Below are 24,697 nucleotides of genomic sequence, written 5' to 3' on the forward strand. Positions count from 1 at the left end.
GATTCAAGCACAGAGGTGATTGGAACTTCAATGCATTTCTCCCCAAAGTTTAAGAATTACTATCCCGGAACTGGTGCCATCCTGAGAATTCCTTCGAAGCGTATACGCCTTACGAACCCCACTGCTAGAAATTGTGAATTGCAATGCAGTCCATGATGTAATTAGTTAAAAACGTAATTTATTATTTCTGTTATTAGTCGGTCATGCATTTTCATTTTTGCGCGAACAATGCCCGTTTCTTCGAGTAGACCACTTTTTGAACTAGGATTGTGCTGCCAAAGGAAACCTTTAAAAAATTTTGAAAGTGTTTGCTTTAAACACCCGGTGTATATATTCACATGCCTTGGAGGGGAAAGTAAGGGAAAGACTGCAGGGTTCCGTTGTAGACCCTTCCTCGGGCACGAATAAGCGCATGGTTCACCGGAACGGAGCCGTTATCTACGTCGGCCGCTCCAGCTACTTTCGAGATGGTCGGGATAAAAGTTGCGGGCGGGACCGTGGCTACAGAGGTTGTCGCTGGCACGTAGCTTCTGACGTCAAGCTGTGCACAGAGACAGCCTAATCACTGCGCAGGTTCTGCTGACACAGGGTCTGCTGGGAAGCTGCAGCCGAAAGTCAACAGGTGCAGTCGAGTCATTCACTGATCTGTGGAGTGGTCATTGGTCACTGAAAAAGCGACTTATAACGCAAAGGCTGCGATATGCGGCCGCAGTTCCCCGCACAACATTGAACGCATGTTTGTCGATTGGTCGCAAGGCTACGAATATTGGGTCACACTGATGGCTGTGACCGTCGTAACGTTGGCTAGTTGACCCAGCTACTACATGACGGGAAGGGTTTATGGAGTGTACAAGGTTCCGCAACGTTTTATCACCTGAGTCACCCCTCCCGACTGTCTCTCTCGATCAGGCAGTGGTAAGCGCCCTTTGCGATGCCTTCAAAAGTGTGACCCACTTTGTCTTCAGGCGTCATATGGGCATCCACTCCAATCCAAACTCCATTACCTCTTCAATGTGCGTTCGCTATGTCTCGCCGGTAACCTGAGCATTTGCAACAACATCTGCTCCGGGCGTTTCTTCTTCGGGGCAGGTTGTGAGAAACATTTCATGATTGGTTGAACAAGCCGTTTCCAAGTTGCGGAGTGTCTTTGTGGTTCGCAAATGAAATGAACGAGGTAAAATCAACAAACGACCCAACGCAAGACAAGAGGGCAGCAGCATTCTAGCTGTTATGTTGTCTCACCCGCTAATAGTGGTTGAGCCACTAGCCGAATTCGTCGTCGGATTTTCCTGGGAAGATCCATCGATCCCAGTAATCGTACGCCGACGCCCTTGCGGGCCTCATCTGTGCGCCTCAATCGCAGCTCATCTCTTCGATTACCGATGCAAGGCCGGCAATTCGCGGCTATGGTGAAGCTCCTACTGTTGCGTCATCATCGTTAATGCACGTCATTCCTCCGCACTCGCTTGGTAGCAACTGCTGACCTTAACCACGTCTGTGACCATGGGTAGCGTTTCTTAACAAGATGCGAGATGATAGCTTAAGGTAGGCCTTTTATGGAGATACTCGCGTGACGATCAGACTTCGTCCTCATCTTCTACCTTCTATTATAATGTGAATATATATATATATATATATATATATATATATATTGTTGGGACCTCAGTGCTGACACCCGTTATTACAGTCGCACCGCTGGCACGAGTTGTTGCAAATGGGTCGCAAGCCCCAAGAGTAGCGTTGGCCTGGCGGCCTTGGGCACAACTGGAAGCATCCGAAGGTCCTGGCGAAGCATGAGTCGACTGCTAACAGAACAACTTGTTTATTCTAGCATCGCAAAAGAGCGGCTGGTCAGGTCGACCGAAGTGGGGAGACGGGAGAGCAGGTTACTCAACAGAAGAAATCGGAGCCTCTCTCTTGGTGTCCGGGGGCAGCTGCTTTTATACTCTCGGCGTCGCGGGCAAGAAGGAAGGTCACGGGATGACACCACGTGACAGCGAGGCACGGACGAGCTGAGAGACATGTGGAGACGAGTGTAGTGACGCATCAGCCGGGCCGGCGCCGGTCACACCTCCTCGCTTCACACTTGGGGAGCTCCTCTCCCCGGCTGCCGCGCTTTGACAAGCGTGGGCACACACACACACACGCACACACAAAGACACGTGGCACTGAAACACGCCTGGACGCGCTTCGCGGGGACGCTTTGCGGCAGCTCCGAACGGGCCAAAACGTCCGCCGCTTTGAAGGAAGCGCCGGCGTCCGTTGCCTCCTCGCCGGCTATACCGCGCGTCGTAGGCGAAACGTAACAATATATATATATATATATATATATATGGTAGAAGAAGGGGGTTTCACCCAAGGACCCGATCTTTACTAATCATACAATGACAATCCAACACAGAATGACCCAAACGGCGACGTAGGGAAAATTACATGTACGTACTAACTGGATTAAAGAAATACAAATACTGGCAATAAATTGATGAAAAACAACTTGCCGCTGGTGGGGAATGATCCCAAGCCTTCGCATTACACGTGCGATGCTCCGCAAATCGAGCTACCACGGCGCCATTTTCCCATCCACTTTCTAGGGTATTTATACTCTAGTATAGGAACTAACCCTGGGAGTGTTACGCAGTGGCACCACTTACGAACCTTGGTGACAGGTATGAAATATCCTTTCTGCCGCAGGCGTCACGAGTACGTCATCCATTTGGGTGAAGGCAACTGGTGAATAAAACCCCACGTGCTACCCGAAGGCATGGGCGGTATTACGTGCCGTCAGGTAGCATGCTACCCTATGTTGTCGACGGTGTCGTTGCTTGTTGGCTTCTTTTAAAATGATGAAAAAAAATTGGGTCCCTCGGTAAACCCCCTTTTTCTGGTTTAATACATACCAAACTGTAGCGAAACATAAAAACCAAAAAAGGGGATGAGAAAACGGTGCCATGGTAGCTTGATTCGTAGAGCATCACACCAGTAATGCCTAGACTTGAGATCGTTCCCCAGCTGCGGCAAGCTGTTTTTTCACCCACTTTAACTTCACTTATTTTATTTTATCATTTATTTTCACTAACACTTATTTTATCATTTCTTTAATTGAATTAGTAAGCACAAGCAAATCCGCGCATGTTCTCATTCCGGTCTTGCTTGTTGGCTTCTTGTGATATCATTAATAAAGATTGGGCCACTCGGTTAACCCGCTTTCTTTTAGTTTATTATAAAACGAGGGTATTGAATCCGGGAAGATTGATTCCATCACGTAGCACGTGTACGTTTATTGGCCAGTTACATTTACCAAAAAACATCACGTACCCCTTCACGTTCCACATTGAGCTGCTCGTCGTATGCCAATGTATAGATTAGTTATTTTGTCTTCCATTGGTCTTACGTGCCACATTGAAGTGTACTGCAATTTGGATGTCTAGTCGCCATGACATTTTCTTATCTTGTAGATAAGGCAGGGCATATTCCGGTATTGTAGGGCATTTAGGGTTCCTTTCTCGGTGTATTTCAAATGCACCAAAATTATCTTATCTTTTTCTGTTCAAACAATAATAATGTTTTATTATAATGTTATTATTGCCCGGTTATTATCTTTATAAACAAGCGTTCAAGTGTGAACGCTGTTGTCATTCAGCACCTGAGCATTATTCCTTCTTCTATGATCATGAGCGAATGCTTATTCGTTTAAAGCCCTCCCTATCCTGCAGCCCTGATGACATCAGATCGACCATACCAAAAGCTTCCGGTGGAATATTCGCCCTCCACTGACAGCTACCTCCCTCATGATTCCTTCAATTAACCCATGGCCTCAGTCCCCAGCAGATGCGGAACACGTGACCAAGGCGGCGGTCAGACCTGTAAACTCAGCAGAGGGTGCTAAGATTCTCTGGGTGCGGACAGGCTGCCAATGGAAATTGACCCTGTCAACCTTTAACACCCGAATTTTGTCGAGTGAGGCTAGCTTAGCAGGACTCTCTGAGAAAATGTCAGATAATGTCTGGGATATCATCGGCCTTAGTGAGATCAGAAGAACTTGAGTGGCTTATACAATGCTAATCAACTGCCATGTCCTCTCCTGTAGAGGTCTCCTAGACAAGAAGCAATACGGGGTAGGATTCCTAATGCACAAGTCCATAGCTGGGAACATTGCGGAATTCTGCGGCAGTAATTAGGGGGCAGCAGTAGGTATAATAAAACACAAAAAGAGGTATAGAATAAAGATAGTACAAGCCCACCCTCCAACATCCAATGACGATGATAATGAAGTAGACCAGTTTTATGAACACGTTGAATTAGCGGTTAGAAAACTGCAAACTCAGTATACTATAGTAATGGGCGTCTTCAATGCGAAAGTGGGGGAAAACCATGACAGTTAACAAGCAATTGGCAACTATGGCGTCGACTCCAGGAACGCTAGAGAAGAGATAGTGGGAGAATTCGCAGGAAGGAATGAGCTGCGAATAATAAATACCTTCTTCGGGAAGTGTAGCGACAGAAATTGGACCTGGAAAAGCCCTCATAGTGAAATGAGAAATGAAATTGATTTCATGCTTTCTGCCAATCCCCGTACAGTGCAGGATGTAGAAGCGTGAGGCAGGGCAAAGGGGGGAGGATGCAGTGATAATAGGTTCGTGAGGGCTAGGACTCACCTCAATTTAAGAAAGAAAGAGTAAAATTGGTCAAGAACAAGCAAGCCAATCTAGACGCAGTAAGTGCAGAAGTAGACAAATTCAGGCTGGTAATTGCAAACAAATATGCAGCCTTAGAACAGAGAGTAGAAGTGTCATAGAGGTAATGAATGACACCGTAAGTAGGCTAACTTCCAAGGCAGCAATTGACGTGTAAGGCAAAGCACCAAGGCAACCAGTATGCAAGCTCTCCCAAGTAACAAAGGCCCTAATGAAGGACCACTCTTTCTATTCTCATTGGCTGGGCTGGCCTGCACGTGGGCAGCAACGAGGCGTCAATGCCCATCAGCACTGCAGCAGTATACGAAATGGACACGTCCACTAGGTGGACTCCTGCAGAATACTTCCTCTAAACTTACTTTGTACCTCACCTCGTATGATCTTCCTATTTTGCTTATATTCATAGCCATCTTTCGTATTGTGTATCGTCGTTAGCCAACACGTATTCTATGCCTAGTGAACGTTATCCAGCGACTTCAAGGTATAGCTATGAGACTTATGACTTTGAGCCCGTTTGATTTGTGCAGTACGTCTTTCTTTCCTAAATTTAACATACTCCAGTTACGAGATATATTCCGTCATAAAGTATCCATAATTGCTTATAGGCTCATCACACACGACATCTACATTGAATGTACTGATCTTCAACAAATTAATAATAACTGCACTGCCTTTTTTTTTCCTGCGCTATGATCTTTTGCCTGCTGTAAGTAGAAATTACGGCAACTTCATACCGCCTTCTCTAGCATACAAGAGCCTGTCGAATTACAATCACCACCCAAAATTATTCCGCCCAAAAAATTCTACCACCCAAAAGCCAGATTCAAATATCGAAAATATCGACGGCAAGGCTCTTCTACTGTAATGAAACAAAATAATGTCCAAACACTGCAAGCACGGTGAAAATTGCATCGCATCATGTTCCTTCACAATTGCCTTTCTGGGAAAACCAAATTTACGTTACGTTTTCGATCCAAGGTATTTCTATAGGAAAACATGCCACCAGCATGATTTTTCTCTAGTGCAATTGTATTTAACAAAGACTTGAAGCTACACATTTCGACAGAATTGCCTGTCTGGTTGGGAAATTGATTAGGACCTGAGACTGGCTCCAACAGAATAACTGAATTTTATTAGCCCGACGTTTTGGAGTCCATTCGGCTCCTTCATCAGGGGGTTGTTTTTCGGGGCGTGGCGCTGTGCAGCTTTGAAAGGGTCTCTTGTAAAGGAAGGAACGGGGAGCACGGGAGGTGGGGATACACTTCACAGACGGGAAGGCGGGGGACAACAACAGGGTGTGGTTGTTGACGGCTGCCGTGGTGCTGGGATGACCGGTGCTGGGGAGAGTGCCCGCGTGGGTGCCCTTGATGTGAGGTGGAGGTTGGCGGAGGTTACAGGGTCGCGCCGACGTTTTTGTGTTGGTGAAACAAGCTGGAGTCTATCTGGCTGGGCGTACTTTTCTTCTTTTCGTCATGCCGCCACGGCCATAGGCATGCACCGAGGGTAGGTTGCCCTTCACGTGGTTTATGTTATTCACCGTATTCTGAATGTGCCATGACTCCAGTAGTACTCTCTTCCGCCAGTTTGTCTCTGTTTGAAGGATTTCAGTTTCCTCGAAAGCAATATTGTAGTCGGGGTCTTCAGAGTGTTCAGCGACGGCGCTGCGAATACGGTTGAATGTTCTGACATCGTTTTCGTGTTGTCTGATCTTTTCTTTTAGATTTTTGGTTTCCCCGACGTACGACACCGGACAGTCGGCAAACCACAAGGCGTCTGTTGTAAATTCTTTATTCAAACGAGCGGAAACTCATTCCTCATCGGAATCGGATCAAACGAAAGAAGAGAGGACGGTTCTCAACGAACTTAAAAGGAATGGCGACACAGATGACTTCATTCAAAAAACAACCAAACAACAAAAAAGAAGAAGCAAACTGCGGGACCTTCAGCCGTTGACTTCTCCCCAACCCCAGAAGCGAGTGTCCATCCTGTACGTCAGAGTTACCAGTGAAGTGCTCAGCCGAATATTAAATAAAGAAGGCCTCAAAGTGCCGCACAAACTGATAAACGCTTTCAATCTCCTCCTCCCTAAACGAAAAAAGCTCAAGGCGTCGTCTACAAAATCAGGTGTGCCGACTGTCCGACGTCGTACATCGGGGAAACCAAAAATCTAAAAGAAAAGACCAGACAACATGAAAACGACGTCAGAACATTCAACCGTATTCGCAGCACCGTCGCTGAACACTCTGAAGACACCGACCATGAAATTGCTTTCCAGGAAACTGAAATCCTACCAACAGAGACGAACTCCCCGAAGAGACTACTACTGGAGTTATGGTACATTCAGAATACGAGGAATAACATAAACCACGTGAAGGGCAACCTACCCTCAGTGTATGTCCATGGCTTTGGCGACATGACGAAAAGAAGAAAAGTACGCCCAGCCAGGTAGACTCCAGCTTGTTTCACCAACACAAAAACGTCGGCGCGACCCTGTAAACTCCGCCAACCTCTGTCTCACATCAAGGGCACCCACGTGGGCACTCTCCCCAGCACCGGTCATCCCAGCACCACGGCAGCCGTCAACAACCACCCCCTGTTGTTGTCCCCCACCTTCCCGTGTGTGAAGTGTATCCCCACTATCCTTGTTCCCTGTTCCTTCCTTTACTAGAGACCCTTTAAAAGCTGCACAGCGCCACGCCCCGAAAAACAACCCCCTGATGAAGGAGTCGAATGGACTCCGAAACGTCGGGCTAATAAAATTCATTTATTTGGTTGGAGTCAGTCTCACGTCCTATTTAACAAATGTAACAATATATAATAAACTTATGTAAGCACAGTTTTTTTTCACGAACAGTAGCAGAATGGAACTGTTTTCCACAAAGTATATTTCTCTCCCTGGATGAGGCGAAGGAACTAGGCTATTTTCTTTTCCATTCGTAGTGTTTGTATTGAAGTGATAATATTGTTATACCTGTACCTTTTCTTTGTGCCTATGTTTAATCACTGTCCGCCTTGGATTTCATTATCTTGTACTGTAGCCCATCCTGCATGGGCCTGCTTGGCCTGCAGTATTCTCTAAATAAATAAATAAATAGATAAGTTAGTGTCCCCATGAACTTCTGTATTCAATTTCCTATTGCATATATTCCACTTGGGAATTATTATTTATCATGTTCGCACATACGTACATGTTTGCTGTTTTTGTTTATCCCCATTTATGTTATCACAGGGCGTCGCTCCCGCAGTTCAATTAAAACTCGGGGACGTTCTGCTGTAATACTCTCGCCATGTAACTCATACTTGACTGTTGCAGTAAACTTGACTTGTCTTCACATGTGCTAATTAGCGCAAGTTTTCTTTATATATGTATGGCAGTAAAATCGATTCGTCAAATTATGTCCCGATTCTCTCCCTCATGGAGCATCTGATATTTTCCACCTTCTTCGCAACATATTGTTTTTACTGGAAAGAACTAACTAATTCTGAGACAGCAAGGATATTTCCTTGGCCGATCCACTATCACAAATCTCGGAAGTTTCGTAGCGTACATCTCCGTGCCGGTATTTGAGAAGCTTTATGCCATTTACTGCAAGTTCAGGAAAACATGACGTAGACAAATGCTCAGTGCCTCTGGTTAGGGGAAATAGCTTGGGGTTCATTTGTCTGTTGTCAATCTCCTTCGCAGGTATTTTCTTGATAGATTATGTTGTGTTAGCGACAATGGTCAAACGTCCTCATTGCACATTACAACTAATGGCGGCCCTACAATGATAACTTTTCGGATACTATATTTTATGCTTAATAATGACGTTTCTTCTGCCTATTCAGAATGCTCTTTTCATTGTATGCGCACTATGTTTAGAAGTGCCGGTCAGCAATGCTTTTTGGCACGTTTAGACTTCCACATTTCTTAAATTAGGAGTGTTGGGGATCTAGGGAACGATATTTCTTATAATTATTATTATTAATATGCTTCATTTCGTACTGTGGGGAATAATACCTCGCCGCATTTATTGCACGATAATTAGTTTCTGAATGCCGCGAGTGCTCGTGGTGAAGTATGTCGAGTTACAATGTCTGGCACGCACTGCTTAAGCAATTTCACGTGAATTCAACAACAACAACAAAAAACCCTTGAAGTTATCATTACTGTCTACGTTAATTGTGCCAATTGTCGCCTACCATGTTTGTAACAAAGAGGTCAATCATTGATCCATTATTTTGCCTGTCCGCGTATAGAGCAGACTTACCATTCGACGTTTGGTAGCCGAGTTCATCTTTTTAGGATAGTTTGAGCATGTGACTGTTATGACCCCCAAAGTGTAATACTGTCTACTATACAGGAAAACTAAAGAGAAAAAGTTTGTCCAGAAACACAAAGAAATGGATGCCACTACCGTCAAGACGGTTGTAGCATAATACACGTGCAAAAGCTCAACGATTGGATGTCATGATCATCATTAGCCTATTTTATGTTCACTGTAGGACGAAGGCTTCTCCCTGCGATATCCAATTACCCTGTGCTGCCCCAAGCAATTCCAACTAGGGCCTCCAAATCTCTTAATTTCATCACCCCACCTAGTCTTCGGCCATCCTCGATTGCACTTCTCTTCTGTTGGCACACATTCTGCGACCCTAATGGTCCACTGGTTATCTAACCTACGCAATACATTACCTGCCCAGCTCCATTTCTTCTGTTAATGTCAGTTAGGATATCGGCTGTTCCCATCGGCTCTCTGATCCACACAGCTCTATTCCTGTATCTTAATGTTATGCCTAACATTTTTCCTTACACCACTCTTTGAACAAAATGTTTCATCTTCCGCACGAGCCAATTAGATATCATCATATAGAACAGTAAGAGGTGAGAAAATATTAGCAAAGAGCGCATCTACTTTAGAGGAGTTTATTAAAATCCACTACATTCTGCTAAATTGTACTAGTATAAGTAGAGGCTGGTGGATATAAATCCGTTCTCGATCATCTTGGTTTCTTATGGCCACAACAGGCTGACCGTCAAGCTTTCGCAAAAAGCCATTGATGTGTCACATATATTTGAAGTGATTTTCCTTTGCCCAACGTTTAACTGAGAAAAGCAGTGCCTGACTGTCCTGAGTGAAGTTTTCGCTGAGGAAAAGAGAATGCAACTCGTACTTGAAGACCTTGCTCTAAGGAATTCAAAAGTAACTAATCAGCCACAAAAAAGCCGACATGAATGAGAGGGGATTGCCTTGTTTTAAGTAGGCAGTAGCTCAGCAGCAAACTCAGGCGCACTAATTTGCTATGGGACCTGTATTATGGTTCGATTAGACCTTTATTACCCCTCAATTACATCGTTCAACTGCATTGATCGCATTGCGTAGTAACAAGCTTGAAAGCATTGTGCGATCCAGCTAGACTTGAGGCGAACAATCATTCAATAAGAGGCTGTATCTGAGATTGTGGCGCACTGCATGAGAAGAATGTCGTCAATCACTAAAATCTGTGCAACGAACAATACCTCTGACGGTTGCACTCGAGATAACTGTGGTATCTAGGTCTCTACACGTGCATTTCCACGACCGTTTATCTTGTTGGAGGAACATATCTCTTCAAAAAGGACAAAAAGAACGGGTCATCAAGATACCAAGGTATAAAAACCGCAGTGTTAAGGCAGCTTATTCACATTTCGCTCAATACACGCTGAGAAATACCCTGGGGCACCTGATTTTGGTAAGTAGACTTACACTTAGCCTGCTTCAGTTCCTTTCGTAATCTGAGAACCATTCCCCTTTACAAATATAGAAAGCAATGGAATAAGACCTATATGAAATACAGTTCTCTTTACTTTAACATAAATAAATAAATATGAATATACGGGAGTATATTTTTGCAAAGTGGTGCAAGTCTTCCTTATACAAAGCTGTTTCCTTGATGCCCAAACGTGTGGTGCAGTCAACCTACCTGAAAATAAAATTTGGTGCACGAATAAGCGTTAGGTTCACAGTGAACTAATCTGAGAATAAAGAAGCCTCTCAGTAAATAAGCAGATCCTTTCAGGCTGTGCTGGAAGGTTACTACATAATGGCCGTGTACATAAAGTCCGGTCAACAATATTTCATTCGGAGGTAAATGCACATCTATACTTTAACGCTTGTTTGCTTGAGACGATGGCTTATTTGCTTGAGACTGTATACGTGTATTTGCGCATAAATGTGAGAACCCGCCGCAGATATCTATAAGGTTTTTACATTTATCACAGACGTCATGAGGCACATTTCGGCAGCCATTTGTCTCATGGTCCTCGCCGCCTTCACGGGTACGTATAAATGGTTATTCCACTAAAGAACAAACTAAATTAAATATATCAAATTCATTGTACAAAATCAACCTTTACAAATTAAGAAACAGTAAATGAAGCGATCTTATACCCACAATGAAGGTTTATGCACCAGCTGCACATCTTTGTGATCATGAAGGTTTGAAAGCCAAAGTTTAATCTGTGTTGGCATGCGCTGATTATTCGTTTTCACTTTCAACGTTAATAGCAGGCTACCAAGTGTGACATCAGAGTGGCTTGTGATTACACATATGTCCATTTTTGTTATCTAAATAAACCGGCGTCAGTTTCAAGGGACAAGGCGACAAATACCGAAATCGTGCTCTGTCCACAGGTTATATATATATATATATATATATATACTGAAACTCGCAAGCACATCTTTAGGAACCATGCTGTGCTCACTTGTTACTTCAGACGAGAATACCATCGGTGAACCAAGGGTTGCTTACTTTCTACTCGCACGCCAACACACGCAGGGTTTAAAAATGTACTACAAATATTTCTTACAAGTAATTTCTTAGAGAACCTCAAACGTTTAACAGAAACTCCTGTTTGTGCCATTTCAGCGCACGCACACACACTTCCCCAAGAAGAGTCTAACCTTGACACAACATTCGACAGGGCGGCCGAATGCGCCGCTCAGGATGCTGTTCATGTGGGTGAGATCCTGCGAGAAGTGGCCCAGACCCTAGCGGCGGACGAAGCTATTAATTCTGAGGTGCGTAGGAAAACTAACGTCGAATTCAGGATGTGAAATCTATATTTTTCTAGGAATATCTGGCATTTAGTTCTACTAAGAGCTCTAATAGTACAAAAGGCGGTAAGAATGCATGGTATTGGAGGAGTTCAAATCACCACTACAGCAACGGCCCCTTCCGAGTAAAAAAACTAATCTCGAAGACCATAGTTATGCGGAGTGCATGCACTGGAACTAATTAGAGGCCAGGCAGCACGATGCAGACATTATACTATGAATACCAACTATTGAGGCTGCTGGGGCGTTCTCTATCTAACCAAATAAGGCTGTGGGTCAGATCCGGGACGTATGCTTCTTAAAGCAAATTAACACATTTCATAGTTACTTTTATGGACTCCATTATTTCATTTCATTTAATTTATTTCTGAATGTGCACAAGAACGGCTTTATGCCTTCGTAATGTCGCAGTTGTGTTACATCAAGAGCAGAACACTGATAACCTTCAGGAAGCGTATAATATGTACCTCTACAGACTATTTGACACGTTCTGATTATAATATTAGGCAATACGAATTTTAGGATGTTTCGAAACCGTGATCTCTAAAGAAGCGTGTGCGGTGTATCCACGAAGAGGTATTGTGCGAGGTCACAAAGTGCATTAGCTGTGCGAAATCTATTTTTGCGTTCTTGTAGGGCGAAATGAATTACGTTAGGTGCAGTATGGTCTCTCTACCCGTATACTACAATCTGTTGACTACTTTTTCGCAGTCGCACAGTCGCAGCCGCGCTCTAGTACACCTGAGGAAAAAACAACTGCCACTCCTTTATGGGGTCGCCTAAATGATTGTAGGCAAGTATATGCTCGGAAAAAAGTAGTTTTGTTCATAACTGACCTGTGCTCTACATCATCATCATCAGATTATTTTATATCTACTGCAGGGCAGAGGCCTCTCCATGCACTGTCCAATTACATTTGTCCTGCGCCAACGGGTTGCAACTAGCACCAGAAAATTTCCTAATTTCGTCGCACCACTTAGTCTTCTGTCGTCCTCGACAGCGCTGCCCTTCTCTTGGCACCCATTCTGTAACCCTAATGGGGCATCCGTTATCTAACCTACGCATAACATGACCTTCCAAACTCCATTCATTTCTCTCAACATCAATCAGAATATTGGTTATTCCCATTTTCTCTGGGATGCACACCACTCGCTTTCTGTCTCTTAACATTATGCCTAGGATACCTTGTTTTATCGCTGTTTCTGCGGTCCTTAACTTCTTCTCAACCTTCTTTCTCCGTCTCCAAGATTCTGCCCCATATATTAGCACTGTTTGTACACCTTCTTTTTTAATGATAATGGAAAACTTCAAGTCAGGAGCTGAGAATGTCTGCCGTATGCTCTCCAACCTATTGTCATTCTTCTGTGAATTTCGTTCTCTTGGTCAGGGTCCGTCTTACTAATTGACATAGGTAAACGTACTTCTTCACAGAATCTACAGGCTGACTGACGATCGAGAACTGTTGTTCTCTTTCGCGGCTATTCATGATTAGCTTTGTCTTCTGCAAATTATTCTTGATTTCCATCTTAAGATCTTCAGTGATTTGTTGCAACTCGTCTGCAGTGTTCCTGAAAGCACAAATATCGTCTGCAAACCAAACGTTGCTGAGATATTCGTCGTCCATTCTTACTCCTCAGCCTCCCCAGTTTAACACCTTTAATACTTCTTTCAGGCACTGAGTGAATAGCATTGAAAAGATGCCTCCTTGTCTAACCCCTCTCTTTGTAGGTAACTTCCTGCTTTTGTTGTGAACAATTGAGGCAGCTGTGGAATCTCTGTAGATATTTTCCAATATATTTACGTAAGCAGCCTGTGCTCCTTGACTCCGTATTCCTCTATGACTGCTGGTATCACGGCTGAATAACGTTCATTTACATAATCAATGAAAGCCATATAGAGAGGCTGACTGTGCTCTGCGGATTTCTCGATTACCTGATATATCACATGGATACGATCTATTTTAGACTATCGCTTCGTGAAACCTGCCTCTTGCTTCCATTGACTAAATTCCAGCCTTGCACTTATTTTATTGGAGAATATCTTGTTGAATATTTTATTTCATGTTTGAAGTAAGCCGAAGGAGCTATAGTTTTAGAGCGCAGCTGTTTGGCGTCCGTTCCTGGGTTTCGCGTCGTCGTCGGCGTTGTCGGCCTCGTAACCAGCTCCGCCCCCCTTCGCTGGAGTGGGAGACGAAGGACGCGAGCCGCGAATGGCGGAGACCAATGAGAGCGGCCCCTTCAGTGACGTGCGCGCGCGATGCTGGTGTCATGCGGACCCTCCTTACGGCTCGATGCGCACTCGTGTCTGGTCTCAGCCGATCCGCTCGTTTCGTACTATCGTCTGCTCGCGCCAAAGCTCTCGCCCGCGCCTGTTTGGTTCTGTTGGGTCGGTCTCGTTCGCGCTTGTTTTGGTTGTTATTGTGTGAGATTGTTTCTTAATCTGATTGTATGCGCTATGCGAATTGTATAGTACTTTCTGGAAGCCATGCGGCACCAGCGATCACACTGGAACCTTTGACGAGTCATGTATAAACGCCGGCTCGCTTGATCCGCAGATCAGATTTTCGACCATTACCGACTCTGCTACATGTCTCTCTCAAATTCTTTGCTTCAAAATATCGCGAAATGGACACACGTATAGAGCTGCGCTCAAATTTCGCATTAGGGAGTATCGTAATCGTCGGATAATTTTTTCACTTCTTTAACGACTCCCTGTTTGTGGTTTAGTATAATCTTCGCATTCTTCCAGTTTTCTGGGACCCTTGCAGTCGATAGACACTTCGTATCAAAAGTCGCTAGTTTTCGAAGCATTATGACTCCTCCATCTTTGAATAAATGGACTGTTATTCATCTTCTCCTGCCACTATACCACGTTTCATGCCCACCAAGGCCCTTATGACCTAATCGTTAGTTATAGGAGGAGTTTCTGTGTCCTGTTCATCACTGTTTCTAATGGAGGCATCGTGACCCCTCTAGGTACTGTAGAGGTTAGTAAATAGTTCTTCCGTTGCTTTTACTATATACATGAGATAGCTGATGATATCGCCCGGCTTTTGTTTCAGTGCATAAATCTTGGTTTGACCTATGCCAAGTTTTTTTGTCCTTGATTTCAGGCTGTGTCCACTTTCTACGGTTTCTTCAGTCTTCCGTTATATTTTAGAATATCGCTTATTTTCGCCTTGCTGATCAATTTTGGCATTTCCGCGAATTTATGCTTATCTCTAGAATTCGACACTTTCATTATTTGTCGTTTCTTTATTAAGTCCTTTGTTACTTGGGCACCTACTGGTTGCCTTGGTTCCCTAATTCCTGCTTCAATCGCTGCTTCTGAAGCCTACCTAGATCCGTTATTTCTACGTAAGTTTGATCTGTCTGTTCAATGGCTGCATATTTGTTTGCAAGTGCCACGCTGGATTGGTCTGCTTTTACCCATACTGCGTCTAGATAGGCCTGTTCCTTCTTGACAAATTTTAAGTAAGAATAGTTGCCTTTAGTAAATGGGAAACTCTTGGCTTTCGAATACATGTATGTTAAAAAAGAGACGGAAATAATTGTAACTAACATTTACGCAACAATTCGCCGTATTTCAACCTTTAATACCTACGTGCTTTCGTTTTTCAGAACGATGAGTACTTCCTTCGTGATCTGTGGGAGAAAACAAGGGACGCTTTGAAGAACGCCACTGCAAATGTTAAGGTAACCGTAAAAGGCGCCTTCGAGGATGCCAAGGGCCACTTCAAGAAAGCCGCTGAGCAGGCCACGAAGAAGGTGAACGAAAAGGTAGCCGAGATCCTTTCCAAGTTGTTAAGCAAGGTTATGAGTGGCTATGCCTTGGAAGATTCTGAGAGTCGGGGGAACTTTATCAAGCTCTTTCTCGATGTCATCATGCGAGCAGCCCAGCGATTTATGAAGATGGGCAAAGCTTTGGAAAGCGTTCAGAACTGATGAAAATAAATAAGCTCAGCTGCGAAACTCGTAAAATATTTTGGTGTTGTCCTTCTTTTGAACTCCCAATTCCTGGGACACATGCCTGAAAACGAGATAACGAAGAAAACATTGAAAGTTGAAAGGCAGGCTCGTTAAGGAGCTTTCACAGTGTTAGCTACCACACGGTGAAGGAAAGGGTGAAAGCACGCTACAAGGAATGTTGTTAGCCCAGTCATAACTGTATTCACCGCGCGCTGAGTCCTATCGTTTGTTAAAAGTGTAAGTAGCTCTTGTAGCCCACAGCGCATATGATAATGGCGTCCACTGTCCGAAAGATTGATCGTTCAGTGACAATAAAATTGCATAAGAAGAATGCCTTTCATCTTAGGAAGAACGACGGTAATAATTATAATCAATCAATAAATCACATTAGTTTAAAATAAACAACCCAAGAAAGCAGAAATGTAAAACAACTACAACCAAAAGTTTTGTGATAAAAATTGATGAAAAAAAGGAATTAACTGGAACAGCTACAGAATGACTACCAATACAATAACAATGCTCAGTGCACAAACGGAGTACAGATGAGCAAGGCAGGAAAAACTACGGCAAGACAGGAGAAGAGTGCAGCTTGAAAGAAGCGTGACACATAAAGGTAAGGGTTGCTAATACAAAGAAGACAAAACGTCTTGAAACCTCTGAAGATGAGAAAATGATGGCTGTATAGATTTTTCATTCTATGAAGGGGCGAGTATTTGCTCAACTAGGCAGAAATGTGGAGGGGTCTATATTCCCTCGTAGTCTTATGTGGAACCCTTAATGAAACAGAAGTTAGTATATGGGTGCATCGTATAATTCAATGAATGGATCTGTACGAAAAGAGAACGTTGGTAGGACCATATATGCATCCAAAGACACAAATGTATGATGATTATTCAAACTTGAACCGTCGTTTATGCGCGAGGTCGGAAAACGGTGCTTGTATATATTCACGAGCATTTCTGCCGCCGCTTACTTATTTTGCTCTTCGAATTGCTTGTGCCATTTCACACTACTGAGGAGTATTCAAGTAATGGGAGACATGAGGATGTGTATATTTAAGGAGGGGAAAGTGGGGCGCGCAAAACGTCTTGTAAGGCTGCCGACTAAACCGTAGAGCGCGCAGGTGTGCTTGGCTACGTGCTTGGAGTGGATCGATATGCGTAAAGGTATCTGAAAAGTGGACCGCTATTTCTTACTTCAACCATCTTGGCTTTGGCCAACACCTGACAATAAAGAAAATAAGGAAACACGATACATTGGTTGTGCGCGAATGATAAACACTTTTCGTTTTAAATGAATTTAGAGTGAGCCCTTTCAAATGGCACAATTTCGAGAGCCAGGATGGGTGGCACAGCTGAGCCCGGAACCACGCAGTACTGTGTATCTCCTTTATTATTTTGATGCCGTCTATATCAAGAAGAAATAAATGTTTCCGGAATGCTGAGGAAACCTCATCGATCAAAATCAGGAACACAGTTGAACAAGTTCGAACGTTCTATCGACATCTTTTGTCAGGAGCACCCAACTTGATGATTATGATATATGAATTTTGTATGTTGTGCAAAATTGTACATTGTTGTACATTGTATTCCCTCCCTGTAACGACCCTCAAGCGAGGGTCAACAGTATCAATAAAAAAAAAAAAAAAAAAAGAATAACCCTGGGCCCACCAATAGATGCTGCAATAACAAAAGAAGATTGATCATTGACGCTCACGTAGCCGGGCTTATTGAGGAGACCACTACGTAGCAGAATTAGCAGTTTCAACACCATAGTCCGCCAACTTCTCAAGCAGGAGGAGAGGACAGATTTACGTAAAAGGTTTTTCTGAACTCGCACTACATAGCATCACGCCTTTTACGGGACCGGCACGGAAAGCTGCATCATAGTGCTGAAAAAGATGGTGCTATCTGCGCTGCCAGAAAGGAATTCATTTGGATTTGGAGCAATCCCACTTTCTACGCTGCGCAACAATACATTGTGGATAGCCAATTCAAGACGTTGAAAATGGCAGAGAGAAGAGAAATTAAGCGGCAGTCCTCATCATCCGTTTGAGCGCCGAATTTAAAGACAGAAAGAACGCATGTGGTTTTACAAGCACGCGAAAATGGTAACTTATTCAGACAGAAACAAAAATTCTTGTCAGGAGATGTGCAATGATACCTGTCATAAGCATTGTTATTGGTGGCCTAGATGCCATTTTGGCAGCAGGACAAAATTGGTCTAAGGCGTACGTCTGAGGCATTTCCTGATGAGATTTTTCTCAGAGAATGCTGAGCTGGAAATTTCTATGTGCTGCCTGGTGACGGTTTCTATACAGTGGAGAACTGAACAGTGGTAAAATCAAAGATTGCTTTCAGCAGTCGACAGAAAGAGTTCATCAGATGAATAATATCTGCACGATTCTTGGAGCGCATACGAAAACTATTGAAGAAGTCCGTTGGCCCGTTAGAATCCTCTTGTCCTATGACTGAATAATAATAATTAAATGCCTCAATGTTCACAATAACATCAATCATAGTGGTAAAATTGTTCCTATATTTACTAATCACTCAATTTTAGGAACCTAAAAATGTGCAAGAGCCACGTAGCCGGAGAGAACCAAGGTAATGTTTGTCGTCGCTCTAGGATGCTTAGATTATTTTCCACATTTCGCCTGTATACATCATTTGCCTTTATTTATAATTCAACTACTCGAATATTATATTTAGAAGAAAAGTGTCAATGAGAAAAATTTAGATCAACAGAAAAAGCTCCAGATGAGACTTTCTATAGCTCTATACGTGCTACATGAAAGTGTTTTTTCCGAACGTGAAAGAAGACCGCGAATACAGGCGAAATTGCTGCGCGACTGACCACCCGAGACATATCTTCAGAAAGACTGCACTTATGTTTAATTATTATCTGCTCACTGATAAACTGCTCTATAAGCCAGGCGATGCTTTTTCGCTCCAGATAGACAGCAACCACCGTATCTTCTCCGTTGGTGTCCAGTAATGTTCGTATTGATTTGTAAGCTTTTGCGAAAACCTCAGGCGTGTTCTTCCACGAACAGGTGTTATGCGTTCAGCACCTCACAAGCCTAAAATTCAAATTTTCAAGTTGTGGGAATTGTAGGAAACGTCAAAATTTGCAACGGATTTAACAGAAACGTATTCAATACAACGCACTCTTCTCCTTGCACCTACGTGCTTGAAATCCAGCCTGGAGCATCAACACCTAAAGATCCGAGATATAACTTATGGCATTGCAAAAGAACATGGTAGGGGCAACATGGTTGGAATTGGAATATGAACCTGGCAACGTTTAACGCTAGAACGTTATCTAGTGAGGCGAGTCTAGCAGTGCTATTGGAGGAAATAGAGGGAAGTAAATGGGATATAATAGGGCTCAGTGAAGTTAGGAGGCCAAAAGAAGCATATACAGTGTTGAAAAGCGGGCACGTCCTGTGCTACCGGGGCTTAGCGGAGAGAAGAGAACTAGGAGTCGGATTCCTGGTTAATAATAATATAGCTGGTAACATACAGGAATTCCATAGCATTAACGAGAGGGTGGCAGGTCTTGTTGTGAAACTTAATAAGAGGTACAAAATGAAGATTGTACAGGTTTACGCCCCTACATCCAATCATGATGACCAGGAAGCCGAAAGCTTCTATGAAGACGTGGAATTGGCGGTGGGTAAAGTCAAAACTAAATACACTATACTAATCGGCGACTTTAATGCCAAGGTAGGCAAGAAGCAGGCTGGAGACAAGGCAGTGGGCGAATATGGCATAGGCACTAGGAATAGCAGGGGAGAGTTATTAATAGAGTTTGCGGAACAGAAAAATATGAGGATAATGAATACCTTCTTCCGCAAGCGGGATAGCCGAAAGTGGACGTGGAGGAGCCCGAACGGCGAGACTAGAAATGAAATAGACTTCATACTCTGCGCTAACCCTGGCATCATACAAGATGTGGACGTGCTCGGCAAGGTGCGCTGCAGTGACCACAGGATGGTAAGAACTCGAATTAGCCTAGACCTGAGGAGGGAACGGAAGAAACTGGTACATAAGAAGCCGATTAATGAGTTAGCGGTAAGAGGGAAAATAGAGGAATTCCAGATCAAGCTACAGAACAGGTGTTCGGCTTTAACTCAGGAAGAGGACCTTAGTGTTGAGGCAATGAACGACAATCTTGTGGGCATTATTAAGGAGTGTGAAATGGAAGTCGGTGGTAACTCCGTTAGGCAGGATACAAGCAAACTATCGCAGGAGACGAAAGATCTGATCAAGAAACGCCAATGTATGAAAGCATCTAACCCTACAGCTAGAATAGAACTGGCAGAACTTTCGAAGTTAATCAACAAGCGTAAGACAGCTGACATAAGGAAGTATAATATGGATAGAATTGAACATGCTCTCAGGAATGGAGGAAGCCTAAAAACAGTGAAGAAGAAGCTAGAAATTGGCAAGAATCAGATGTATGCTTTAAGAGACAAAGCCGGCAATATCATTACGAATGTGGATGAGATAGTTCAAGTGGCTGAAGAGTTCTATAGAGATTTATACAATACCAGTGGCACCCACGACGATAATGGAAGAGAAAATAGTCTACAGGAATTCGAAATACCGAAGGTAACGCCGGAAGAAGTAAAGAAAGCCTTAGGAGATATGCAAAGGGGGAAGGCAGCTGGGGAGGATCAGTTAACAGCAGATTTGTTGAAGGATGGTGGACAGATTGTTCTAGAGAAACTGGCCACCCTGTATACGCAATGCCTCATGACCTCGAGCGTACCGGAATCATGGAAGAACGCGAACATAATCCTAATCCATAAGAAAGGGGACGCCAAAGACTTGAAAAATTATAGACCGATCAGCTTACTGTCCGTTGCCTACAAAGTTTTTACTAAGGTAATTGCAAATAGAATCAGGAACACCTTAGACTTCTGTCAACCAAAGGACCAGGCAGGATTCCATAAAGGCTACTCAACAATAGACCATATTCACACTATCAATCAAGCGATAGAGAAATGTGCAGAATATAACCAACCCTTATATATAGCTTTCATTGATTACGAGAAAGCGTTTGATTTAGTCGAAACCTCAGCAGTCATGGAGGCATTAAGGAATCAGGGTGTAGATGAGCCATATGTAAAAATACTGGAAGATATCTATAGCGGTTCCACAGCCAGCGTGGTCCTCCATAAAGCAAGCAACAAAATCCCAATAAAGAAAGGCGTCAGGCAGGGAGATACGATATCTCCAATGCTATTCACAGCATGTTTACAGGAGGTATTCAGAGACCTGGATTGGGAAGAATTGGGGATAAAAGTTAATGGAGAATACCTTAGTAACTTGCGATTCGCTGATGATATTGCCTTGCTTAGTAACTCAGGGGACCAATTGCAATGCATGCTCACTGACCTGGAGAGGCAAAGCAGAAGAGTGGGTCTAAAAATTAATCTGCAGAAAACTAAAGTAATGCTTAACAGTCTCGGGAGAGAACAGCAATTTACAATAGGCAGAAAGGCACTGGAAGTCGTAAGGGAATACATCTACTTAGGGCAGGTAGTGACGGCGGATCCGGATCATGAGACGGAAATAATCAGAAGAATAAGAATGGGCTGGGGTGCGTTTGGCAGGCATTCCCAAATCATGAACAGCAGGTTGCCATTATCCCTCAAGAGAAAAGTATATAATAGCTGTGTCTTACCAGTACTCACCTACGGGGCAGAAACCTGGAGGCTTACGAAAAGGGTTCTACTCAAATTGAGGACGACACAACGAGCTATGGAAAGAAGAATGATAGGTGTAACGTTAAGGGATAAGAAAAGAGCAGATTAGGTGAGGGAACAAGCGCGAGTTAATGACATCTTAGTTGAAATCAAGAAAAAGAAATGGGCATGGGCATGACATGTAATGAGGAGGGAAGATAACCGATGGTCATTAAGGGTTACGGACTGGATCCCAAGGGAAGGGAAGCGTAGCAGGGGGCGGCAGAAAGTTAGGTGGGCGGATGAGATTAAGAAGTTTGCAGGCACGGCATGGCCACAATTAGTACATGACCGGGGTTGTTGTAGAAGCATGGGAGAGGCCTTTGCCCTGCAGTGGGCGCAACCAGGCTGATGATGATGATGATGATGGTAGGGGCCGTCACTAATTTATGGTATAAAGGCAAAACCTTGAATTTCTACGGAAAATACAGAGTAATAATTAGACTTCACCCTCCCAGTAATAATTATTACAATCTTTTTATGTAATAATTTATGTAATAATTATTATTTTTTTAAGTTTGAAATCCATAATGAGACAGGTTACCGACGATCTGCCGCAAAACTCATAATCTATATGTCATCTCACTCCACAAGCCATTGCATACAGTGGCTTGTTGCTAGGCTGCGCAGAAATGACGTCTTCCAGATCTTCTCCTACAATGCACCAAATAAAGTCAATAAATCTAGTCTAACCCAAAAGCAATTGTGCGTCTTTACAAACTTTTTTATACATCCCATCACACGATGTACTCATTACTCGCTATGGAAAATGATCTCAAAAATCCACAACAGGTATATTAGCAGAGGGTTTACAAATATTATTGTTCTGAAATGTCCAATTGTATTTGGTGTCCTAGATTTCTACAGCTTCGAAGTAATATATCCCCGTGAGCTCGGTCTTGACTTATAGAAAACAAAGCACAAGTCGTTGCGTGAATATTTGCAACTAAGTCAAACACTGTGTCACGAAAACGAAACAGTGACTAATGGGATAATAAACATTTGCGGCACATCTTTATGATTCGTGTCCGCAAGTATATGTTCAGGAGAGTGTCATGTCAGAAAAGGGGACATTAAATAAGCAATGCCTGTGTTTGCACTCGTCACACGCTACCGACCATAATCTTTCCTGCAATATTTTTGCTTCGTTAGGTCAGAAAAATTATTATGTTCCATTTATGTAAAAAACCTAGTTATCGTCTTTTGCCAAAGAAGAATTTTGCTGTTTTTACACGGTGGCTTATGACGCGCTGCATTGAATTTAGGAAAGCTACAGACTACAAGTATATCAATTAACTGATTTACAATGCCATCCACATTTTGCTTTCCACTAGTTTTCTTCCTCCAGGATTCTTTCGTTGGTAAGATAGCTTTAATTGTGGTACGCAACTAAAAAGGCACACAATCTTTTGCTAGCTTTGCGTCGTGATTGCCTAATTTATTCATCCTTGGCGTAGAATTTATAACGAGCATGTGTACCGGCCAAAAACGGCCAGCCACAAAATTAGTTTTGAAGAAAAACTCAAGAAGAAGGCTTAAAGTAAACGTGCGGCTAAAGTGCGAAAGCAGCTGCACCTGTCTACCGTGGACACAGAATGGAGGAATAGGTCAGGAAAGCAGGCAACAAAGCACAGAAAAATTGAAAATCTAAATAAAAAACCAAGACTCATCAAAAGAAAAGTGAAAGAAACAGATAGTGAATTGGATTTGAAGAATGGAAACAAAAATAGCACGGAGATTGGCATGAACGTGAAGAAAGAAATTGCGAATCTATAGAATAGCACAAAGGGAAGTGCCTTGTTATTTGAGTCTCTAGCTTGTTACCTAAGTGCGAAAACCTACCACAGCATAAAACCTCAACAAGATAAGGCATGTGTCTGCTTCATAAAAATGCGGAAACTACTCAGCACAACGTAATTCAATGCGGATGTACTCCCCCACTGAGACCCTCAGTTAATGGAGACCTCGCAAAAGCACTTGCATTCAAGGTTCAGAAAAACATCAACGAGTCAGCATTCAAGATGAGCAAAATAAACTTTTAGTATTGGTGGAAAAAAAGCAGGGAAGAGATTGATACGACCGGACCCGTTACAGGCATAGGTAACTGTTCAAGGCAGATAGCAAAATTTAGATATAAAGTAAATAGAACAGTATGAGGAGATATATACAAAATTCTACGATGGAAAGCATGTATCGCATACTCCATTAGCTCAAGTAGGCTAGCTGACTATTGATCACGGCCACCTTTCATCAGAGATGCAAATACAACATCATCATCATCATCATCATCATCATCATCATGAAAACAATGATCGAAGGATTGTCATATTCCCGAATGTGCCATGAAGCTATCAAAGAAACGCATACAGCTCTATCAGAAACATAGCTTCTCAGCTGAGCAAACTGATCCAGAAAGACATTAGTCGTGATTTCAAATCGCGGATCACGGGCCGTATTCTGTAGTGGCTCGCTTTGGAACCGGTTACTTTTGGCTGTTGCCATTGGTCGGGGCTTCGTTGTCGTCATCCCTGTTGGGCGGGTCGACAAATTTTGATGACATCACACAGGTTGCCAATCATCTGGAAAGGAACCGGTTCCCTGCTAGGAGAGGAACCGCGGAGAAGTGGTTCGCTCGAGGGTCGCGCGCGGTGGCGACAAGATGTCGAGGGTTGCTGGGGCAACCGTGGCTACCGACTAGTCTTGCGCCAGCTGACGAGCCGGCACCTAGACGAGACGAGACAGAGACGGCAATGTCGGCTCCTTTGGTTGTGCTGCTGGCGAGCGCCGAAAGTCAACGACGCGACGAGAGGCAACAACGCGACGCGTTCGGCATGGCCGAAGAAGAGTTTCGAAGGCATTTTAGCCTCTCAAAAGACATAGTGCGACGTATTTGCGATGAGCTGGAAGGACATCTCGGACCTCAAAGATTTCGTGGTGTCGACACTGCGATGAAAGTGCTGTGCGCGCAGCGGTTTTTTGCCACCGGGAGCTTTCAACAGTGCGTCGGGAATAAAGAAGCAATTGCACTGTCGCAGCCTTCGGTCAGCCGGATCATTACAGCCGTTGCCAAGGTCATTACGGTTGTGGGCAAAGAAAAAGGATGGGTTAGATTCCCATCCACGGCGCAACAGAAAGCTGCCGTCAAGGAAGGCTTTCTTAGCCGTGAAAAAATTCCAGGAGTTGTAGGATGTGTGGGCGGGAGTC

At 43.6% G+C, this 24,697-nt stretch overlaps 1 protein-coding gene across 1 annotated transcript; it reads left to right on the forward strand.

The window, feature by feature from the left end:
* Window positions 1–10,310: 10,310 nt before the first annotated feature.
* Window positions 10,311–15,750, forward strand: LOC135915335 (uncharacterized). Its single transcript, XM_065448370.1, has 4 exons — window positions 10,311–10,406; window positions 10,936–10,992; window positions 11,583–11,734; window positions 15,391–15,750. Exons 2-4 carry the CDS (start codon window positions 10,941–10,943, stop codon window positions 15,712–15,714), a joined length of 528 nt encoding a protein of 175 aa, XP_065304442.1. The 5' UTR covers window positions 10,311–10,406; window positions 10,936–10,940; the 3' UTR covers window positions 15,715–15,750.
* The last annotated feature ends 8,947 nt before the right edge of the window (window positions 15,751–24,697 follow it).

The sequence above is a fragment of the Dermacentor albipictus genome, chromosome 1, assembly GCF_038994185.2.
Source record: "Dermacentor albipictus isolate Rhodes 1998 colony chromosome 1, USDA_Dalb.pri_finalv2, whole genome shotgun sequence".
Lineage (NCBI taxonomy): Eukaryota > Metazoa > Arthropoda > Arachnida > Ixodida > Ixodidae > Dermacentor > Dermacentor albipictus.

Excerpts from the sequence above, each read along its gene's own strand:
- LOC135915335 (XM_065448370.1), top strand. The coding sequence starts at position 10,941 with ATGAGGCACATTTCGGCAGCCATTTGTCTCATGGTCCTCGCCGCCTTC. Across the intron at positions 10,993-11,582 it reads GGTCCTCGCCGCCTTCACGG|CGCACGCACACACACTTCCC; the intron begins GTACGTATAAAT and ends GTGCCATTTCAG. Across the intron at positions 11,735-15,390 it reads ACGAAGCTATTAATTCTGAG|AACGATGAGTACTTCCTTCG; the intron begins GTGCGTAGGAAA and ends TTCGTTTTTCAG.